Genomic DNA, 22,154 nt, shown 5'->3' with positions numbered 1-22,154 from the left:
ATTGGCATGTTGTCAAACCACAGGAAGATCTAGCCCACTCTTTTGGCTGGGACTTTGTCTCCACAAGGTGAGTTCCTGCACCATGCAGGCCTCCGAATGTTCTCTTAGCTGTAAGGCAAGGGCTCAGGGAGCTTCACGGAGCAGGGGTCTGAAGGAGAGAGGGGATGAGCCCACCGAAAGGGCACAGGGAGAAGAATCTGTGATCCTTCACGGAAACCAGGTGCCGCTGTCAGCTCTCTGCGTCTTCCCACCGGCCCTCTGAGGTGGTTGCTGAGAGCTGACCGAGCAGCTGAGTGACTTGTCCCGGGTATACAGCCATTTTAAGTGGCGGGGCTGGGACTCGGACCCTGGTCTGTCGAGGCCTGCTTTTCCAAGCAGCAGTTATTTTTGTCCCCTCAGGTGGAGCATCTGTGATCTCACTGGGCAGGTCCTGTGCAGGTGCTGGGAGTGACTCAGACTTGAGGCAGGTGTGGTTCCCACTTTCCTGGGTTCTAGGGGACAAGAACCCCTAGATCCTGGTCCCAGCTCTGCCACTGACCATTTATGCGCCTTTGCTGAGCCACTTTGTCTCTCTCAGCCTCAGTTTCCCCCCCTTAACCCGAGGGGGCTGATCTAGTGAGCTGTTTCAGCTTGGCTTCGGAAGAGTCCCAGGGTACAGGAATCCCCCTGCGGGTTTCTGTAGTTCTGGGGAGCCGAGGGAGCAGGGGTCTACCCTTCTCCTCCCTCTCTCTCCCGCCCCGACTCTCCTCCCTGTCGTCCATCTTGACTGCTGTACACACCAGGCTTTGGAGCAGGATTCTAGCGGTCAAAAGGTTAAACAAGCTCCTTTGAAATGTCTCAACTAGATGGGCGGTAAGGGCTTGAGCAGTCCTGTTGTCCTGTGTGTGTGATTGGCCTTGAATGAGACTCTGTGCCAGAAGAACTGGCGAAGGACAGCAGATGTGGGGGACCGTGCCTGACCTTATTCCCCTTTCATCTCTCATCAACTGTTAGGTGTCTGCCCATCGTGTGCTCAGCTCTAGGCCCGGCTATGCTCTGGCTCTGGGGCAGCCAGAGGGAGGGGAAACACAGCTCCTTGGGAATTGTCAGGGCAGAGGAGATACTGCTGCCTCACAGGGTTAGGAAGGACCAGCAGTGAGATGTGACGTGCCGATGACAGGTGTTAGGGAGCCCCAGCGTCTCCCGCTTCGCCCTGCCCGAAAGCCTGGCCTTGCCCAGGGGCAGTGTCTGCAGACAAAAGGCTCTGGCCAGAGCTGTGCTGTCGATGCAGGAGATCAGATCCTTGGTGTCCCTCCAAGCGTGGTCCAGTGCTCTGAGGGGCCTGTGTCAGGAGCTGGGGAAGGAGCTGTTTGAGATGTGCCGGGAGCAGACCCAAACGCTGCGTCTTTTCTTGGGTTCTTTAGGCAAACAGTAATGCACTGCCAGAGATTCATTTCTACATCGGCTCAAAGTCCGCTTCTTAAGAAGAGAGCTGTTAGGAGTGACTAAACTCTGATAGTCGTAAAATAAAGCGAACAGTGCTGGAGTTCCCCATGGAGTGTGGGGTGTTTCTGCTGAGCAGTCTGGCTGCCGCACCCGCTTGGCAGCCTTGCGAAGCTCCTATGGGGCAGATCTTCTGGAATGCCTGCAATTTTCGGGATACTTGTTTTCAGGCACTGTTAGTGCTGTCTTGAGTTTTTCATGGCTGTTTATTGCTGCTTTTTTGTATTCGTTTTTTCAATCATAGAAATTACTGTTGTTTTGTTGCTGGTTTTGTTCTTGTGTAACTGCTGCATTCTTGCTGTTTTGGTTATCTTGTTTATGTTTTCTCAGGGAAAGTAAGACTGGGGTGTGGGTGGGTCATAAGCCCTTGGTCCCACCCGGGAAGGCTGGTCAGAAAAGCTTGTGTTCCCCTGAGTTATGTCTCAGGGGGTCCTGTCTGGTGTTTGCCCCAGAAATCCGGGTTATTTCTCTGCATCGAAACCCCTCCTTCTCCTCCCTGTCCTGTGCCATGAGTGTCACCCTTCAGCGCCTAAACTACCTTTAAAATAGATGTGTTTCTCTTTCTCTTTAAAAGTAACACTGATTCACCTGAAAGCTACATTAAAATAGATAAAAGCCATTCCTTTCCAGCTACACAAACATCATCGCTGTTAATTCTTTGGTTATTTTCTAATATTTTCCCAACACATAGCTTTTTAAAAATTTAGCCAAAGTAGGAGTTATACTGTATGTTTAAAGCATTCTGAGTCTTTTTTTACATATCAAAACATGAAATTGAACCTTCATTTAAACTCAAAAAATGAAAGAAATGGTACCAGTAAAGCTGTACCATGACATTTTCAATTCATGTTACTCATCACCATTTTCTGCATAATCATAGTCTTTGAAAATTTTTTGAATGGTTCCATTGAGTAGATGAACCTTAGTTTACTTTATCATTTCCCTGTTCTTGGCTACCCAGATGCTTTCTGTTTTTTTCTACCATCATAAATTATACTGTGACTAATATCCACGTGCATAAAGATTATTTTCTCTAATTAGGATTATTTCCTTGTGATAGCTCCCCCCGGGGGGAGTTACTGGGCCAAAGGTGATGCTCACAAAGCCAGCCTGCGTCAGCTCCCCCGCCCCGATGTCATCAGCCTGCGTGTGTGAGGTTCTGTGTGGTTTTCTAAGCCCATTGATGTCTGACCTCTCAGAGGGATCTCAGGCAGATGCATAAGAGCTTCAGGACAGCTGCTGTCCCCTGTCCCCACTTTGCAGGAGAGGAATCTAGGAGCTGAGGTCAGGCCACTTCTCTGAGTTCTGGGGTGAGCTGGGCCTCCCACTCGGGTTTCTGATGCCTCGGTTCATGCTCCTTTTGGTGGCCAGACCTCAATGCCCAGCCTCTCACACCCGCATAACCCCTTGAGGCTTACAAACCTTGGCCTCCTCTCTCCTCTTCTTGGCCGCTCACTGCAGTCATGTGGAGGGGGCCTGGCTGGCCTAGGTAGCTGTGTGTTTTGCCCTGATGGGGCCCCTTGGAGCAGCGCTGCACAGACCACGTCTGCAGAGTGAGTAACAAAGGGGTCCGTCCTGCCAGTGGAACGTGCTGGCTCTGATTTTGGTCAGACCTTGTTTTTCTTTCCGTTGCTTGTTAGAGGGGTCACATGTGGCTGGCTGGCCAATCCTGCCACCCACGCTTGCCTGCCCATGTGTCCTACACTGACACCCAGCCACTTTCTGCTCCTCATTCACACCCACAGGGCTTTTATCTCCTCCTGTTGGTGGTGTTAGGTTTGTCACCATTGGAAGCATCTTATGCAATGGAAACGAAAACATTTTTTGCTCAACTGGAGCTGGAGGGAGTGAAGAGCAGCTCCTCAGGGACAACCAGCTTCCCTCTCCTGTGTCACGCTTCTCCAAGGAGCTGTTGGCTCCTGCTTAACGACTTGGGTCGTAAAAACAGTCCTTACTGAGGCTGAACCATGCTGCCTCATGGTTGTGGTGGGGTTTTCCCTGGGCAGGGAAGGCAGGTCCCCAAACACTCAGCAGTTCGTGAGGCTGGCCAGAGCCCCCAGGAGACTCTTCTGGAAGGCTCTCCTGTCCTGTGGTCAACCTTTTGCCAATAGACATCGTTTGCAAAGGATCTGATGCTTGCATGACATGGCGCTGACCACTCTGGGTGTCTCAGAGATGTTTGCGGGGTTGCTGCTTCATGGGCTCATGGTAGTGAGATGTGTGGTATGGTCCAGCAGTTAGGGTGGGATGCCATGAAAGCCGTAGGGAGAGCTATACAATGCTGAGGGTTTCAGAAGAGGATGCCTCACAGGCATTTGGCAGGAAGAAGGAGGGCTTCATGGAGGAGGTGGAAGTAGAAGTGGGCTTTGAAGGGTGAGTAAAGTTTCATTGTGTGGAAACAGGTAGTGAGCAGTTCAGGCAATTGGGAAGAGTTTGGGGTGTCTTTGGGAACAGGACACTAGCTTTTTCGACAAACACATTAGGGCACACTTTGGGAAGTAGTGGAAGAAAAGATGGGCAAGGGAGGTTGGCATGTACTGTGGAGGCTTGGCTGCCAGGCTGAGAGGCTGGCCCCGGACACAGGGGACAGAGCCTCTGTGGGCATTTTAGCAGGGAGGAACCTGACTAGATCCAGGGTTTCGGAAAGCCGATATGTCTGAGATGGGGCCTGCATTGTAGGGAGAGATGTTGGGGTCCAGCTGCATATCTTGACTGAGTGTCTGCTTGGCTGGGCATTATGGATGGGCTGCAGAGACCCCGAGTCGACTCCCTGGCCTCAAGCAGCAGCTGATCTAGAGTGTGCATGTGTATATGTGTGTGTGCACGCGTGCTCATGTGTACCCAGCATGAACACATACAGATGTTGAGTTATAGTACCTGGGGAGACCTGACAGGCATCCCCAGCTTTTGCACAGCCTCCCTCTTTCTATGAGAACCCAGGGGCTGCAGAGGTCGTTACACTGGCTGCTGTGGGACCAGTTATGAACTAACTTGCAGCTTTTAGCAACTGTCTTGGTTCAAAAAAAACAGCAAGTGAAGTTATGAGAGTAGGCAAAGCAGACAGCCTTCCACACAGAGCTCTGATCAGGATGGGTTATAAACGCCTGTAAAACCAATGCAGGCATTTCTGCTGTTGAACCACCTGCCTGTCAGCGGGCCCTGGAACCCAGGCCTGGGCAACAGAGCTAGGCTTTAGCCACGCTGTGCATGTACTTGGCTCCCGTAGGCCACCTGGGCTCCTGACCCTTTTTACCCTGCTTTCTGTTGGGCTAGGGGTTACAAAAAAGTTCCAGTCAGTTGACTTCATGATGGGCTCTGGGCAGAACCAGCTCCATGTGACATAGGTGGTTTATACCTATGTGGTACCCATATATGGTTTATACCTTGGGCCCCAGTGGAGTGTGGGGCAGCCGTGTACTCTTGTCTGTGCCCATTACGGGGTCATGTTTCCAGGGGCCTTGTGTTTCTCTTGGTTTCTCTCCCGCAGTTGAAGAATGAAGTTCTGCACGTCATCCTGTGTCTACACAGAGGAGGGGTGGCTTCGAGCTGTGGCCACCTCTCCTGACTTGGCCTGTGGCAGGTGGATTTGCACCTCTGGGCTCAGGATTCCCATGGATGCTGGCTGGGAGCTGTGCTGGCAGTGCTGGCATCTAGATTCCACTGTGTGCCTGGGAGGACTCAGGTGGCCTATCCTTGGAGCGTGGGAACTGTCACTCTGGCTCACTCTGTTTGGGCCATGCTGAGGAGGGGCCATTTCAGATGAGGAAGAGGGTGTCTTGACTTGCCTGGGGACAATATGTCCATCAGTTTAAACCCCTCATCTTTATAGAGGACATTTGTGTCCACCTAAAATGGGGGTGCAGCAGTACTGTGACCCCATTTTTCAGACTAAGGAATTGAGGCACAGAGATGGGGAGAGACTTTCCTAGGGTCACAGAGCCTGGCTGAGCAAGGACTGGACTGAGGATCCCTGACTCCCAGTCAGTGCTGTCCGCAGGCAGACACTTTGCTCCTATGTGCCCTGAGGATGTCCCTACCCTTCCCTGGCTTGAGCTTGGGGCTGGCCAGCTGTGTTGCTCAACTGTCCACGTTTACCACTCAGGCCTGGCTCTGGGACAGTGCAGGGAGGGTTCCCTTTTGTGGAAGCGTCTCTGTTTGCCTGTGAGTCAATAACCCAAAATTCGAGGGCCAGCTCTGCCCTCAGCCCTGTGCTGGGCCTTTGGGGTGAGCAGAGAAAATTCATTTTTGCCTCAAGTGAGGCAAAGCTCAATGAGGGTGAGAAAGCGGACACAGGCCACACAATTATGGAGAAACAGCAGAGCTTTGCCTCCGTTGTGAGAGGGGCTGGTAGGCGTGGTGGAGGCATCAGAGCTCAGCCTCTGTGCATCATACTCCTCTCTGGCCTTAGCTTCCTCATCTGTGAGGTGGGGATGAGTTTACCCGTTCTACCTTGGTTCCAAGGCTGTTGTGAGGAGAGGTCAGTGTGGGGAAATAGTGAATGAGTGGTGATGTGGTGTGATGTGATGATGATAATGATGATGATGATTGCCACTTCATGCTGGTGTTTCTTCAGGTCGCATGCCCCTAGAGCAGTGGTGCCCAAGTTTGGCTGCCTAGAGACCCCTCCAACTGTGCTGATCACCAAGGGCTGTCTCTCCCACTTGCCACCAGGAGAAAACCGATGCCCAGGCAGGGGGAAAGGATTGTGCTGGGTTGGGTGTGCTGTCCAGAGAGGTGGGGTCTGGCCTCTTGTCACCTCAGGGCTGGAATAGGGCATCATGTCATCCCATTACTACGTGACCCCATACGCCACAGGAGGTTGTGTCCATCCCAGGGTAATGACATTAGGTTGCAGGGAGCAGGGATTGTTGAATGTGGTTGAGCAGACCTATTATTTATTTTAAGCCTCCTAACAATCCTATGACTTAGGCAGGAATTAATATCCCAATTTTGCAGATGGACAACATGAGACCAAGAGAGGTGAGGGAATTGGATCAAAGTCACCTAGTGACTAAGAGGCAGAACTGAGGTTAGGACCTAGGTTGTCCAATGCCAGTTCTCTCCTGGCCTCAGTTTCCCCAGCTATTCACAGAGGGTATTGGGCTTCATTGTCTCCTCCATTCTCTCTAGCCAGGCGTTCTCTGAGTGTTCCCTGGGGCACACACTTCCTCCATATACGTACCAGGGGCATATTGGCCATGTAGGTTCTGTATGATGTGTTTGTTTTCTGTATGTTCCATGGTCTTCAGTGTGATATATACCCTTCCAGATATTTGTGTGTGTGTGTGCACGTGTGTTTTCTTCACTCAAACTTCTCAGAATCCCCTTGTCCTTGGCATTTTAGGCCTTTGCATCTCTTCTACGTCTGTCTCACTGTCTAGTCTTGGATAGTCACTTTAAAAAAAAATAAACTTTATTTTTTAGAACAGTTGTAGATTTATAGAAGAGTTGTGAGGATAGTACAGAGAGTTCCCATATACCCCACACACAATTTCCCCTTTTAGCATATTACATTAATGTGGTATGTTTGTTACAAGTAATAAACCAATATTGCTACATTATTATTACCTAAAGCCTGCACTTTGTTCAGATGTCCTTAGTTTTAATCTGATGTCCCTCTTCTGTTCCAGGATCCCGTCCAGGACACCACATTACATTTGGCTGTCATGTCTCCTTAGGCTTCCCTTGGTGGTGACATTTTCTCCAACTTGCCCTGTTTTTAATGATCTTGACAGTTTTGAGGAGTACTGGTCAGATATTTTGTAGAATGTCTGTCAGTTGGGATTTGTCTGATGTTTTTCTCCTCATTAGACTGGAGTCGTGGTTTTTGGAGAGGAGGACTGGAGGCAAAGTGCCATTTTCATCACATCTTATCAATGATACATCACATCATATCCAGGGTACATGATTCATCACTGTTGATGGTGACCTCATCACCTGGCTGAAGTAGTTTGTGTCATATTTCTCCATTGTAAACTTACTCTTATTTCCTCCTGCCCATGCTTAACGAATGTGGATGGTCGCTTTTCAAAGGATATCTGTCCACTGCTTGGGCTCCATCCTGCACATCCTGCTGGTGACGTCTGTGCACTTGCAGTGCCACCAGCCATGGTCTGTGGGAGCCCAGAGATTCTGAAAGACTGCTTCGCCATTCCAGAGGGTTGACCCCATTCTACTATATGGGTCAATAGATGATCGTGTCTGAGCTTCCTTTGACTTCCAGGCCCAGTGTCTGCAGGGAGCACTGAGCCAGGCAGGTCTGAAGCAGGTTGAAGGGGCAGTCGGTAGGTATATCACAGAGACTAGGAGTTCAGGCTCTGGGTCAGATAGCTGGGTGCAAATTGCAGCTCCGTGACTCACTGTATTTATGACCATGGATGGTGTGGTTAAGAACATGGGCCTGGAGCCTGCCTGCCTGGGTTCATGGCAGCCCAACCACTGCCTGCTGTTTGACTCTGGCCAAGTTACCCACCCTGTCTACACCTTGGTTTCCTCATCTATAAAATGGAGATAACAACAGTTCGTATCTCATGGGGTTGTTGTGAGAATTAAATGAGTTAGTATATATAATGGGCTTAAAATAGTGCCTGGAACATGATAAAGTATTAGCTTGTCTCCTCTCTGGATCTCAGTTTCCTTATCTTTAAAATGGGGATGATACAGTACTTACCTCAGAGGATAGATGAGATGATACCCTTAGCCCTTAGCGCTGTGCCTGGCACATGGCGAGTGCCCAGTGATTATTAGCTGTTTGGGTGGTAATGATGTGTTGTGCCTCCAAACACAGCACCACGTGGTGTGGGATTGGAGTTATTCTCACATGCTTAGACTTTTTGCCTTTTGGAAAGAGCTTCTGATATGGGATAAGGAAATTTTCTGGATGATCTTGGGCCAGTCATGTCCCTCTTGTCTCCCAGGTGAGGATGGTTATCTCTGACCTACCCTCCTCTCAGGGTACTGGGAGCTGGAAATGGAGTAATGCAGCTAAAAATGCTTCATCTCCCACAACCTCCAAGAAGACCTTTTCCACCAGCTTCCGGAATCAGGGTACCTGAAATCTGCACAATCGTAGCAGATTATTACGTCCATCATCATCAGCCCCATCCTGCTCATGTTTCCTAAGGAGATCTATGTGTGTAAAAAGACCAGGCAAATGCAAAATGTTGTAAAATCCCTGAAAATGTAGGACTTGGGGCCCGAGCTGCCTCTGCTCCAGAGTCACCTTCTGGAAGCCTAGGGTGACGCTTGCTGTTGTAGAAAAGAATGACAAAGCTGACTGGTGATCAGCAGGGGGTGGCTCAGTCCTCCTCCCAGCCCCCTTCTCCTGACATCATGGGTGTCATCACCCCTAAAAGTGTCTTTATTTCATCAGTCTCTTGCTGAGGCCTTGCTGTCCTGAGGCTGGAGACAGACGACTGGATTCTTGTGAGGACATTCTTGGGTCCACTTCGGGTCGGTGCTGCTGGTTGGGAAAGGCTGGTGTGAATCTCGGGTAATTCATGTGCAGGTGCATCTTAGCCCAGGTTCACAGGGGCACAGGAGAAAGGGTGGAAGCAGGACCAGAAAGCCTGTAAGCTGAGACAAAACCAAAATGGGAAAATCCAGACTGGCAGCTCTCATTCATTCATTCATTCATTCATGCTTTGAAACACTGAGGTCAGTGCACAGCATTTTGCAGAAACCCTTTAAAAATCCATCATTTTTCCCTCCCTTATGTGAAATTTGACAAATGTAGTAAAAGCCGTTTTCAGCTTGGATTTCTTTGTTCCGTGCTTTTGGTATTTTTACTCACTACCATGGGAGGTCTTTAATGTTCCCTGCTGTTCTTTCACAGCAGTTTCATAAAACAGAAAAAGCTTTTAAGGTTGTTTTATAGAACTTTACAACTTTGTTCAGTTTGAAAGCAAATCAGGAAACTGGTCTATAATCAATCTTTAATTTTCCGTCAGTGAGGCAGACATGTATCTAGTGGAAGGGGTCTTGCAGGGGGATGCATATGCATTCTGGAACCTGGGTGTGGTGGAGAAGGGGTGGGGATCCTGGAGTGGTCTCTTCTCTACCCCTACCCCATCAGCATCAGCATCAGGAGAAAGCAGAGACAAGGGGCCTCCTCACTGATGCTGTTGTAATTGGTTTTCCAGTCTCTGAAATCCTTAACGTGAAAGGTGCTGGCTGGCATCTGCCCCTTCCTGCAGTTAGTCCTGTGGCCTCTGCTTACTTTGGGGGTGAAGCAGCCTGAAGATGGATGGGGGCTGCTTTAGTCTGGACGTGGGGTCAGCAGCCTGGGAGCAAGTTCTTGCTCTGTCCCGACTATCCTGGCTGTCGGATGTCGGGGAGAGGGAGAACCACCTCCTTTCCCTGATTCCTCCCCAGAGGAGGCGACATAGAATCTGGTTCAGGACCCAGTTTACCAGTGGGCACGGTCTCTGTGTAAAGATCATGTGCACGAGTGGGGCTCTCCTCATCTCTGGAGTTTTCTTCTCACTCCTGAGACAGGAGAAGCACAGCAGGAGGGGTGCCATTTTCCTCTCTCCTCTACCCCTCATGCTTACTTGTCCACAGGAGAGTGAGATCCTGTGGAGATCTTGGGCCTCAGCCACATTCTCCAGCCTGGTTTGCCAGAGAGTTCTGGTTCGCACCCCAGCTAGTAATAAAGTGGTCCTTGGCTTTTCCACCTGCCGTTACTCCTGGCATGTCTAAATGTCTTCGAAACCTCCGCAGGAGTAGGGGTCATCACATCATCCCTGAGTCCTCTGGCCACATAACATCTCATACTGCCCACCCCCCTCCTGACTCCTAACAGAGACCGAGGGTGGATGACCTAAGTCCTCTGAGCCACCATGCTCTGCATATACAATGGGGATAGTGGTGGTACAGATGTCGTAGGACTGTGACGGAGGTCGTGGATGGAGAGTCGTAGTGCCTGGCACGCAGAGGTGCTCAGTGGTCGATGTTATTAGTGCTTTTCCTCTCAGAGGCTCACGTGCACTCAGCGATTCAAAAGCTCAGGTAAGTTCTGAAGTAAAAAACAGTTCAACTTCGTTTAACCCAGCATTTCTCAAACATAATTTGTCTCAGAGCACCTTTTTGAGGAATACCTGCTCACATTCTGAGATAGGGCTGTTTCAGAGAACTCACTGTAAGAAATGCTGCCCTAAAATGAGAGTAATAAATAAACAGGACTTGTGTAGCCCTCTCCGTGGGGGTGGGAGTGGGGGTGGGGGTGGGGAACGCCTCAGCCTTCAGAGAAAGGCACTTCCTGGCTGTTAGTCTTTCCTCCTCTCCTGCAGCATCTCATTGGGTGTGGCCTTCTAATTATCCACTCACCTGGCTGCCTACACCACGACTACTTCCTGAGTGGATCTGAAGTAGCTTTGGGGATGCCTGATGTTTGCCTCAGACCCAGAAGTGTTAGGAAGACTTTTCCCTGGATCCTGAATCGTGATGGGGACCCAGGGACAGATTTGTTCAAAAGGAGCGAGCTGTATGTTCGCTGCCACCCTGCCAGCAGGGCACCCTGGCGGCACTGACAAACTGGAGTGGCTTCAGAGGAGGGAGTCCCAGAGCGGGGCTGGAGGGATCCTGAAATCACCCCTAGAGAAAACGGAGCCTCCACACCAGAGAGGTCTCACTGTTTTCTGAAGGGCCGTCCCGGGAAAGAGAAAGCAGGCCTGTTCTGTGTGGCCCTGAAAGGTCACACCGGGTGCAGCTTACTAGATATTTCTAACTCAGCCACCACCTTTCTGTGAGCCCGTGGGCAAGGCCGTTTCCCTGCCCGGGTGGCAGGTCCTCACCTATGGACTGAGGGGTTGGATAAGATCCATGGTGCAGACTGGCTGCCTGTGGCCACAGACCACAACCTGTTTGGCCATTTCATCATCCTTACGGGGGCTTTGAGTGGCAGTGGACCTGGGTATGGATACCATCTGTTCTAGTCTCACGTGGTTCCATATCTTTATGTCACCTGTGATGCCCCCTGGCCTCAGCTCTCTTTAAAGCTCTGATGGTCTGCTCAGCTCCTGCCGAGCGCTCCTTTGCTCACTCCACGCAGCTGTGCCAGCTCCCCTGCACGCTGCCCATGGATACCCCCAGGGCTGTTTCCTCCCCTCTTTCAGATCTCTGTCCAGATGTTACCTCAGTGAGGCATCCCTGACCATCCTCTGTAAAATTGTACTTACCTCCTCTAGAGCGCCCTGACCCCGATCCTGCTTTGTTCTTCTTCATCGTACTTGTCACCATCTGAAAGAGAGTGTATTTTACTTTTTTCTGATGGTCTGTCTCCCCCTCCCAAAAGTAGACTCCACAAGGGCAGGATGTTTCATGAGTTTGTTCATGGCTGTGTTCCCAGTGCCTAGAACACACCCAGACACACAGTAGGCATTTGTCAAGTGAACTAAATGGATGAATTATTGTGAAGTGTGTATCTTGAACCAGTCTATTTTTCGGGTCACCTCAGTATGCCAGAGCCGACTTACTGCCTCAGCACTTTTTCTTAAGCCCGTTTCGAAGTGCCTGGGGAGGAAATCCAGCAGCTTCTGATAAATTGCATAGAAACTGGACGTTCCTTGTGGGCTAGACACAACCAGGAGTGTGAATTTTCTGGATGACCATTTCTTGATGGGTCCCCCAAGCCTTGAGGAAACACAGCGGGTTCTGATTTCCTGGTGTAGTGGGCGCTGCCCGGGCTGCCAGCGTTCAGCATGGCTTGAGGTGCCAGAATTCTGGTGTGGAAGAAAGCAAAAGGAGAAACAGATATTCAGGAACTTGCCTGAGTGAAACCATCTGAGTAAATATTGAACAAAGGCTATAAACATGTGTCCAGTGGTTTCAGTGAAAACTGTTTTCTGGCAGCTGCTGTGGAGCAAATTGGAGGCATTTGAGTCCTCTTATTTGGAAGAGGGACAGGCTGAGTGAATTTGTCATAAAATGCTAAAAATAGTAATGCAATGGAGACCGCTTTCTGCTCACTTAATGCCAAAAGCTCTTTCTGAGCTAATGAAAATAGTTGCCAAATTGATTGAACAGTAATATCTCCCATTTGGTTCCCCTCGATTAGATTCTGTCTGTTAACTTTTCAGGATCCTCTTTTAAATTCTCGGCCACCAGTCAAAGGCGTTAGCCAGCGTTTGTTGTTGCCGGGAGGTCAGGCAGAGGTCAGGATTGTAGGCATCTTGTCATCTGTGAAGGGTCTGCCGTCCTCCCACCATGTGCAGGGCACAGGGTGGGTGCTGCTGTCCTGCCCTCAGGGTGGGGGCGCTCACCTTCTGGGTGAGAAGAGAGCCCAAGCAAGTGGGTGCTCACAAAACCAGAGGTCAGAGGTCAGCGGCACTGGGCTTGGATTTAAGGGAGATCGTGTGGGATTATTTGCATGGCGAGTGGACCAGATACTGTCAGTTCTGTCAGAGTTCAGAGAAGCAGCTTTGTCCAGGAGGGTGAGATGGGTTGTGCCAGGCCTTGAGGGCTGAGGGGGATTCTGGGTGATGGATGTGCTGGACGGCCTAGGCCTCGGCCTGGGCAGAAGCCAGCGTGCCCTGGGGTTGCCATCTCTTCCGATGGCGTTGGATCCCAAGTCCTCTCATGCAGTGTGCTTGACGAGCACCTCCGGGCTGCCTGGAAGGAAGCTGCTGCACTTTGCCTCTTCCCTTGCGCACCGGCCCCTGGTGGGATAATATGCAGCTTCTCTACCCAGGCCATGTGTGTCATTGCCAGTGACCAGGTCCTTCCCGTTAGCCATCTCTGATTGAATTTCAGGCCTGCTCTTCCTTTCCTTTCCTCACCCACTTACACTGGCTTCTGACCATCCTTTGGAAGGTTCCCGGCCATGCTAGGCCTCCAGAGAGAGGGTTGCAGGGACCAATGCCTGACTCTCCTTGTTTGGCCTGGTTGCCCCTTCAGCATGGTTTCTTGCCACTCCCCCACATCCACCCTGTTCTCCAGCCAAACTAGCTGCCATAGACTGTTCTTGGTCAAACGTACACTCTGCTTTCCTACTTCCTTGGCTTGCTCAGCTCTTCCTTTGTCCCCCAGGTCCCTGATCACTGGCTCTGCACACAGAGTGTCAGCTGGGCTGCCTCTGCTGGACCTTTGCGGGCAGGAAAACCCCTTGAGAGTCTTAAGTCAGGCATGATGTGATGTGACGTGGCCTTAACTTTGTTATAAAATCTGAAAGCCCTTGGGGGGTGAGTGAGGATGATTCCCCTCGTGTATAGATGAGACCTGTCAGCAGCCACGTGATTCCACTGAGTAGAATCAGCCATTCTGATGATGAAACCCTATTTTGGAGCTGCTTGTCTCCCAGGGAGCTTTCAACCTTGGCTTTTGACTTCTCTCCCTCCTACCAGCTTCTTGCCCCAGTTCAGGACTGACTTCTTAACTAGGCTTAGCTGGTTCTGCGCTAGTGTCACTCACATCTTAAGCTCTGGGGTAACTTCTTCCTGAGAGGTGAGTGCGCATAGGGGGTGCGGTGGGTGATGGTTTCCTTTCTGCACTGGGTTGAGGGAGTCAGGTACGATATTGACTTTTTTTTTTTAAAAGGCATCATCTCTCACATCGTAAGATTTGTCCATTATAGTCATTAATCACAGAATGGTGAAATTTGGGGAATGAACAGTGCCTGGGATAGGAGTGCACTTCTGACTGTGAGCTGATTTCGTGGCTGACCTCAAGCAAACTCCCTCTTGCAAGCCTGTGACGGAGTGTCCTGGCCCTTGCCTGACGACCTCTCCTTCCCTGCTCTGCCTCCCCCTCCCCCGTGTCTTTCCTTCTTCCTTCTGAGAGCTGAGTGCAAGTCAACACAAGAAAAGAGGGATTACTGTGGGAGGGGCTGGAATGAGAGAGCTCAGAACTTGGGGCAGCTGTGGGCACTGGGCTGTTTGGGTTATTCTCTTTCTCTCTCTCTCTCTCTGATGGCGTCTTTGTTCCTGTCTGCACTTCTCCATTTTCTTCTCTCCACAACTGCTTTTTTAAATGTATTTTTTCCGTTCCCACGGAACTGAAGCTTGCATGGGGCTTTGGTTTGTTACGACTTCCCCATAACAGGCATCATCTCTTGCTATTTTCCATTTCAGATCCTGAAAGAGAATCTTCTGACCAGCCTGCAGGCCATAAATTGTTGATTTTTTTTGTTGTCATGGATCCAGTCAGCTGGGAGCAGAGCCGGAGGAGGTGGGGCCACGTGGTACCAAACCTGGCCACCTGGGCCTGCCTCTTCAGCAGGTGTGTGACTGCTGCTCTCAGATACAGAGTAGCTGCTGGCGTGGGAGGGGAGGGGAAAAGATGTGGATTACATGGGGATTTTGCCCTCATGATCAGATGTAGGTTTTGCCCTTATGACTTCATTTTCTAGTGGAGGAATTATGTTAGACGTTACTGTCATACAAATACCAGCCATCCTGGGGCATGTTGTAGGCAGCCTTGAAGATGACTCCCAATGATCCTCACCTCCTGGTGTTCATGCCCTTCGCTTGAGAATGTGGGCTGGACTTATTCACTTGTTTCTAGTGCAAAGAATATGGCAAAACTGTTGGCATAACACTTCTGAGATTATGCTATGAACGACCGTGGCTTCCATCTTGGATATCTTTTTTCCTTCTCTGAGTCCTTGCCATGTCGTGAGCTTCCCTGTGGAGAGGCCTCATGGTGAGGAATTGACATCTCTGGCCAACAGCCAAGAGGATCTGAGGCCACATGAGTAAACTGTGAGTAGATGGCTGCCTGTGAGCCAGGGGCATCCAGCTGAGCTGTGCCTGAATTGTCTCAGAAACTGAGATAATAAATGTTGGTTGTTTTCAGCTGCTAAGTTTTGGGTTAACTTGTGCAGCAATAGATAACTGACACAGGGAGGTATAAGTACAGAGCTGTGGGAGTGCAAAGAAGGGCACACCTTTGGCTAAGGAATATGGGGAAGGCTTTGAGAAGCATGTGGCATCTGAGGGAGGCCTACCTTTTCTCCACAGAGTGTCTCTCGTACAAGGTGGGCCATCTGCATGACAGAAGGCGAAGAGGCTGATCTGTAGTCCCAATTTCCAAAGTGGATTGGATGAACACCTGTTTTTCTGGTGAATGGCCTCTGAGAACCTCCAAAACTTCTGTCGAAGAAGGGCAGGATTTGCTGTTTCCTTGAACCTCCATTTAGCCTGCTGTGTGGTATCTCTGTTGAAGGTTGGGTCTCTTAGGCCCTGGTGGCCTCCATCACTGCACTGCCAACTGCGTATGAGGCTGCTTAGTATCCCATATACTGATTAGAAAGCAACAGCTCGGGTTCACAGGCCTGGCCATTCAGGTACTCCTTACACCTTGCTCTCTGAAAGTCTACTGGGCCAGCCTCTCACCTGCTCAGTCGTGGGCCCTGCCTTCAATGGCTCTTCCCAAAAGAGACTGGCTCAGCATCTGCTAGCAGAGTCTGAGGACCTGGGTTGAAGTCCTTTTTCTCTCTCCTACTGATGATGTGGCCTTAAGCAAGGCACGAAGCATCCTGTCTGGGACTCTTTTTATTCCTCTACCTTTTACTATAAAAATTTCAAATATTTACAAAAGTAGAGAGAATAGCATAATGAACTCCTGTGTACCTATCACCCAACTTCAATAGTTATCCGTTTATGGCCTATCTTATATTATCTCTACTCCTACCCACCGCCTTCTCCCCCAACTCTGGGTTATTTCAAAGCAAATACTAGATATCATATTATTATTTTATTCTTAAATATTTTGATAAGTGTCTGATAAATGTGTTCTTTTTTTTTACGTAAACACAGTATCTTTATGACATTTAACACAATTAACGATAATTTTTTATTACCACCTAATATCCAAGCAGTATGTACATTCTTCAAATGTATTTTTATAGGTTTGTTCAAATCAGGATCCAGACAAGGGCTACATGTCTCTTAAGTCTTTCTCTCTCTCTTTTTGTAAATTAAACTTTTAATTTTGAGATAATTATAGATGAACATGTAGTTGTAAGACATAACGTAGAGATCCTTTGCCCACTTTCTCCCAATGGCACCATCTTGTAAGACTGTAATACAACATGACAGCAAGATCTTGACACGAATGCAGTCAAGATGCGGAACAGTCCCATCGCCACAAAGATCCTTCACGTTGCCCTTTTATAGGCATCGCCCCCAACCCTTGCCAACCACGAATCTGTTTTCCATTTCTATACTTTTGTCATTTCAAGAATGTTATATAAATGGAATCAAAGTATGTGATCTTTTGGGATTGGCTTTTTTTTCGTTCAGCATAGCGCTCTGGAGATTCATTCCAGTTGTTGCAGGTGTCCATAATCCATTCCTTATTGCTGAGTGGTGTTTCATGGTATGGATATACCACAGTTTGTTTACTCATTCACCCATTTAAAGACGTCTGGGTTGTTTCCAGTTTTTGGCTATTATGAATAAAGGTGCTATGACATTTGTGTACAGGTTTTTGTATGAACATAAATTTTTATTTCTCTGGAATAAGTGCCTGAAAGTACAGTTGCTGGGACTTATGGTAGTTCCATGTTTAGTTTTATAAGAAATTGCCAAACTTTTCCAGGGTGGCTATACCATTTTACGTGCCCACCAGCAACGTGGAAGTGTGTCTTGAGTCTCTTTTAGTCTATGGGTCCTCTCTCCCTCTGCCTCTATTTTCTGACCTACCAGCTGGGGATAAAAACTTGTGCTCTGATTATCTTGCATGATTGAGGTGATACATGTGAAACTGCTTTATAAACTGTCCCAAACTGGGACTGTCGATGCTTCTCTTTTGTGGGGGTATCAGCAGATGTCATCACAGCACCTTAGGGAAGTGCTGTGGATGCTTATTCACTGTCTCCCCTGGGTTTCCTAGGCTGGCTGGATTCTGCAGGGCACCAGGGTAGCCACAGGTCAGGCATTGTTAGCTGAGCTTGGCTTTTAAAAGATGTTGGAGGTGGAAATGAGATGCTCAGCTTGCCTGAGCAGCCCATGAGACCACAGTCCCTGCCCACCTCTTAGGCGCGCTCCAGCACGACCACTCTGGCTGCTGGGCTGGTCCTCTAGTCACCCTCTCATTCTTCCTAGTCCTGGCTGGCCGGCAGTTCTGTGTGGTATGATAGTGTGTGTGTGTGTGTGTGTGTGTGTTGTGTGTGCGCGTGTGCACCCTGGCCTTTCAGCCACAGATCTATATACCAGATTTGCTTAAGATGATGACAGTTTTCTAGAACACTGTGTACAGCAAATTCTGGGTTCTATTAGAAATAAAAATGCGAAGCTTTTTAAAAGCACTTTCCCCGTCTCCTCCCTGTGCTGTCTCTAACATGACTGTAATTTCCTCAGTTGTCGTCCTCCTCCCCTCTCCCTTGCTGAGCTGTTGACTGATGCCCCTGATGTTAGTGTCAGCCTCTGTTCCAGGGGCTGACCTGACTAGATGTCCCCAGGTTCCTTGGTGGCTTCAGACAAGAGGCACAGCAGTTACCTGTCCTCCCAGCCCCATCAGCATTAGGAATGACAGTTCCAGCATACTGCAGGGGGGCCGTGTGGAATGACTAATAGACTTGTGGAAAAACACCGTGCAGAGGAATCGTGGTGGAGAGACACTAACTCAGCAGAGGGAGTGGATCTGCTATGTTGTTTGCACCTTACTTTAAACTCCCAGTGATTGCTAGATCTCTGTTCTTTGTGTTTGAGAAAATGAGATTTTTCTCTTGTTGCATTCACAACTTTTGTGGGTTTTCTCTAGTGTCGGCATGCTCCCCTCTCGCATTGCTGTCAGTCCCAGGCTTGGGGTTGAGATTGTGTCTGCTGCTCTCTTGAAGGGTATGTGGACCCCCAAAAGAGTTTCCAGTGAGGTGGAGGGGTGGGTACTAGCCACTCAGTCAACAAATTAGTGCGTCAGTGAAGGTCTGGGAATGACGCTGGCCTAAGTGTTCACATCAATGCAGGACAAAGATGTGAGCAAGGATTGCAACCAGACGGCAGTTAGAGGTATCTTTGGGGCTACTCTACATGGAACCTACTAGCTGTTTCTGTCTCATCATCTCTGACATGTCCCCCCTCTCTGGGGGCAGGGCTCTAGGGAATTCCAAGGAGCCAGGCTCTTTCTCTGGTGGCAAAGTGCTCCTCTCTTTGGACCGTTGTGACTTAGCAATCGCCTTTCTCTGGGGAGTCACTCTCAGGGTATCAAACATGGAGGCTCTAAGGGCCCAGGGGTCACATTTTTTATCCCACAGTCCCTTTCACTTGTGTCTTACTTTTTGTAACCCTTTTATCAACACCCGCCATGGACTAGGGCACCAGTGAGAGGTGCTAAGAGGCACCCTCCTTGCCTCTTGGCCCCACAGAGCTTACAGGCTAGTTAGGGAGAAGACCCTGTTGCCAGTCATTGTCCCCCAGCTGCCCTTCCCCTCTGCCTGTTCTTGCTGCTGTCTCCTTGGGTCAGACCCTCACTGCAAAATGTTGTAGTGTAACATGTATAATATAAATGCACAATTTCGAGAAGACTGACCTTGTGCCAGGAATGTGCTGCGTGCCTTACTATATGTGTTATCTTATCCCCTGTAAGCCCAGAGGGAGGAACATTCCCTACTTTGGGTGAGGAAAATTGGACCTAGAAGGATCAGGTGAATTGCCCCATGAGAGACACAGCACTGCTGGGAGAGTTGGACAGGAGCTTAGACCGTCTGACTCCAGGGCCTGTGCTCTTTACCAGCAAAAGGGGATTTGGACGATCCGCAAACCTCGGGGGAACTTAGTGGAATGCTGTCCCAGCCACTTTCATTCTCACAAATAACTTTCAAGGACGATGAACAGCGCACAGCCAAAAATAACCAAGCACAAAGAAAATACGGTGTGATGAGTGAGAACCGGTAAAAGCAAGAGACAGCAGAAGCAGACCCGCTAGGACTTCAGACGATCAGACACAGAGCACGAGAAATGTACGCTAACCACGTTTAAAGAAACAAAAGACAACCCTGAAAATCCCTGCAGGAAACAGTGAAAAGTGACCTCGCGTATTTGAAAAACAACCATGTAGAACTCTTAGGAATAAAGAATACGGTAATCCAAATAAAAACATATGGATGGTCAATTAGAAAAATCTTAAAAATGCAGATTTTTCAAGGTAACCAGTGCACAAACTCCTTCATTCCTTCTTTCCTAACCCAATTCTAGTCCCCTCTTCAAGGGTAAGCACTGTAAATAGATTGGTGTGTTTCATTTTAGGCCTTTTGCTATGCATTTATGAACACACATATGCCAGCAGACAACAAAAGTTTTAAAAAATATAAATGAGATTAAGCTCTACATTTTTACTTGCAACTTGCTTTTTTTCCCATACTTAATAACATGAGCGATATCAACACATACAGATTTACCACATCAGTGAAACTCATTTAAAGTTTTGTTTGTCGTCTTATTTTCAACCACATCCACATGGTACAAAATTCAGAAAATACAAACACATATATGGAGAAAATAAGTCTTCTTACCCTCATCCCTGCCACTAAGTTCTCAACTGCCTAGAAGGGTTCTGCACCTTGTTTTTTTTTTCATTTAACAATATATCTTATTGATAGTTTCAAATCTGCGTGTTTAAGGGTGCCTTGTTCTTTTTATACCTATGGAGTATTTCATTGCATGGAAATTTGTTTAACTAGTTGTTGAATAAATTGTTGAAGTACCTTTAGATTATTTCCAAATTTTGTGATTAAAAACAATACTGCAGTTACTGTCTTGTTCATAAATGATTTTACCCTTAAGCAGGATTTTGTTGGATAAATTCCTGAAAGTGAAATTGCTGAGTCAAATGTATGTGCATTTAAAATTTTTATAGATCTTGTCAAATTGCCCTCCATTGTGTTTATATCAATTACTTTTGTTTTTTTTGAGGAAGATTAGCCCTGAGCTAACATCTGCTGCCAATCCTCTTCTTTTTGCTGAGGAAGACTGGCCCTGAGCTAACATCCATGCCCATCTTTCTCTCCTTTGTATGTGGGACGCCTACCACAGCATGGCTTGCCAAGTGGTGCCATGTCCGCACCCGGGATCCGAACCGGCGAACCCCAGGCTGCCAAAGCAGAACGTGTACACTTAACCTCTGCTCTACTTGGCCAGCCCTATATCAATTTCTAAATCCACTAGCAATGCATGAGATTGTCTGTTTCCCCACACCCAGCTCAGAATGTAAGCAAACTATTTCATCTTTGCCAATTTTATAGGTGAAAAATTCTATCTCAATGAAATATTAAGATTTCTTTCTCTTATTTTGAGTGACATTGGGTCTCCTTTCATATAGTAAGAACCACTGAATTTCCTTTTGTGTGAACTATTTATATCCTTAGCCTATTTTTCTATTGGGTTGTTGACTTTTTCTTACTGATTTCAAGGAGCTGTTTATTTCTTAAGGAAATTAGCATTTTTGTCACTGATATACGTTGAAAATATTTGTTGTCTTTTGATTCTTTTTTAACAAAGATTTAAAAAAATTCTGTTGTTAGATATATCAGTCTTGTGACTTTTAGATTTTGTGTCACACTTAGAAAAGTCTTCTTCACTCCGAGATTATAAAAAACATTATTCCATGATTTCTGATGAAGCACTTTGTAAATTGTAGTGTGTTATCAGAGAAATGAACTATTGTTATCCTTAAGAATAGTCCTGGCCTGCTTTCTCCTGTGAATTATCTGAAGTAGTCCTTCTTTTGAGGTGACCAAAGTGGGTGACTAGATACAGGAGGCTGGAAGCTAGGAATCGGATAGTCTCAGGATATCCTTTTAGCTTGAGTGTGTGGACCCCAAGTCGACAGTGTTCTCAGGGTTCCTAGGTTTTCATCTTTGGGGGCTGCTGGTAGACACGACAGTCTACACATATGGGAGTGAAAGCTATATAATTTTGAAGAAAGATGGACAGGACGGTGGGCATTGGAACCGGAATGCTCTAAAGCCCACAACTGAGCTTCTCCCCTGCAGAGGGCTTGGGTGGGCAGGGCCAGCATTTGCTTCTGAGATTCTCTTTGTCTTTTGATTGATAACTTACCTTTTTAAATTTATTAATGTATTCTATTAGGTTATTGCCAATTTTTTTTGACTGGGGACCTAGTTGGTCTCTTTAAGATGACATTGCAATGTCTGTCCTATTCCATTGTGTATTGATTTTAGGATTGTTTCTAAACATTGATGTTTATTTCTTTTGTTTCCATGTTACTAGGAGTCTCTGTAGTTGTTTGTGCTGACAGTCAGAACAAAGTGGGGTTCAACACTCCAGAGATTTGTTCCAAGTCTGAAGTTGGCCCTGGCCAATCCCTGCAATACTCTTGGCTCTTTTTTAGCTCTCATTTACCTGTGGTGATGGAGAGGAGGAACAGAGAGGTGGCTAAGTCCCCAAATTGGAATTAATCAGAATGCTGAGGCTTTGGGTCCTTCTGGGCCTCAGGCTATGATGCCTTTTTTCCCTTGGCCAGTCAGGTCCTGTGAGGCTTGGATGGTCCCTGGGACCCGTGTATCAGCCTAGTTGGGGCTTGGTCTGGAGGGGCCAGCCAGGATAGGTGTTCTACCTGAGATAGCCCAAAGTGTGAAGAGCCAATGGAGTGAATCTAAGCCAGGGTCCTTGTCAAAGGGAAGCCTGAGACTCCAGTACAAATTCGGAGTCCAGAAGGGCAGAAATGGGATCACCAATAAGGAATAACATCAGGACAGGACTTGAGATAAAGTGAGT

General features: G+C 48.2%; 1 protein-coding gene across 2 annotated transcripts in view; it reads left to right on the top strand.

The window, feature by feature from the left end:
• The window catches only part of XXYLT1 (xyloside xylosyltransferase 1), a 170,736-nt gene that overhangs the window by 29,809 nt on the left and 118,773 nt on the right, over positions 1–22,154 (top strand). The window contains exon 1 of one of the 2 annotated variants that reach the window (XM_070243482.1): positions 2,731–3,035. The exons of the other annotated variant lie outside the window; for it this stretch is intronic. Within the exon in view, the coding sequence (XP_070099583.1) occupies positions 2,993–3,035 (43 nt within the window). The 5' untranslated portion in view covers positions 2,731–2,992. Of the gene's footprint in view, positions 1–2,730; positions 3,036–22,154 lie in introns of those variants that run through there. 2 annotated transcript variants of the gene reach the window in all.

Source organism: Equus caballus, chromosome 19 (assembly GCF_041296265.1).
Source record: "Equus caballus isolate H_3958 breed thoroughbred chromosome 19, TB-T2T, whole genome shotgun sequence".
Lineage (NCBI taxonomy): Eukaryota > Metazoa > Chordata > Mammalia > Perissodactyla > Equidae > Equus > Equus caballus.
The sequence above is the reverse complement of the archived record's forward strand: the minus strand, read 5'-3'. Positions and strand labels throughout refer to the sequence as shown.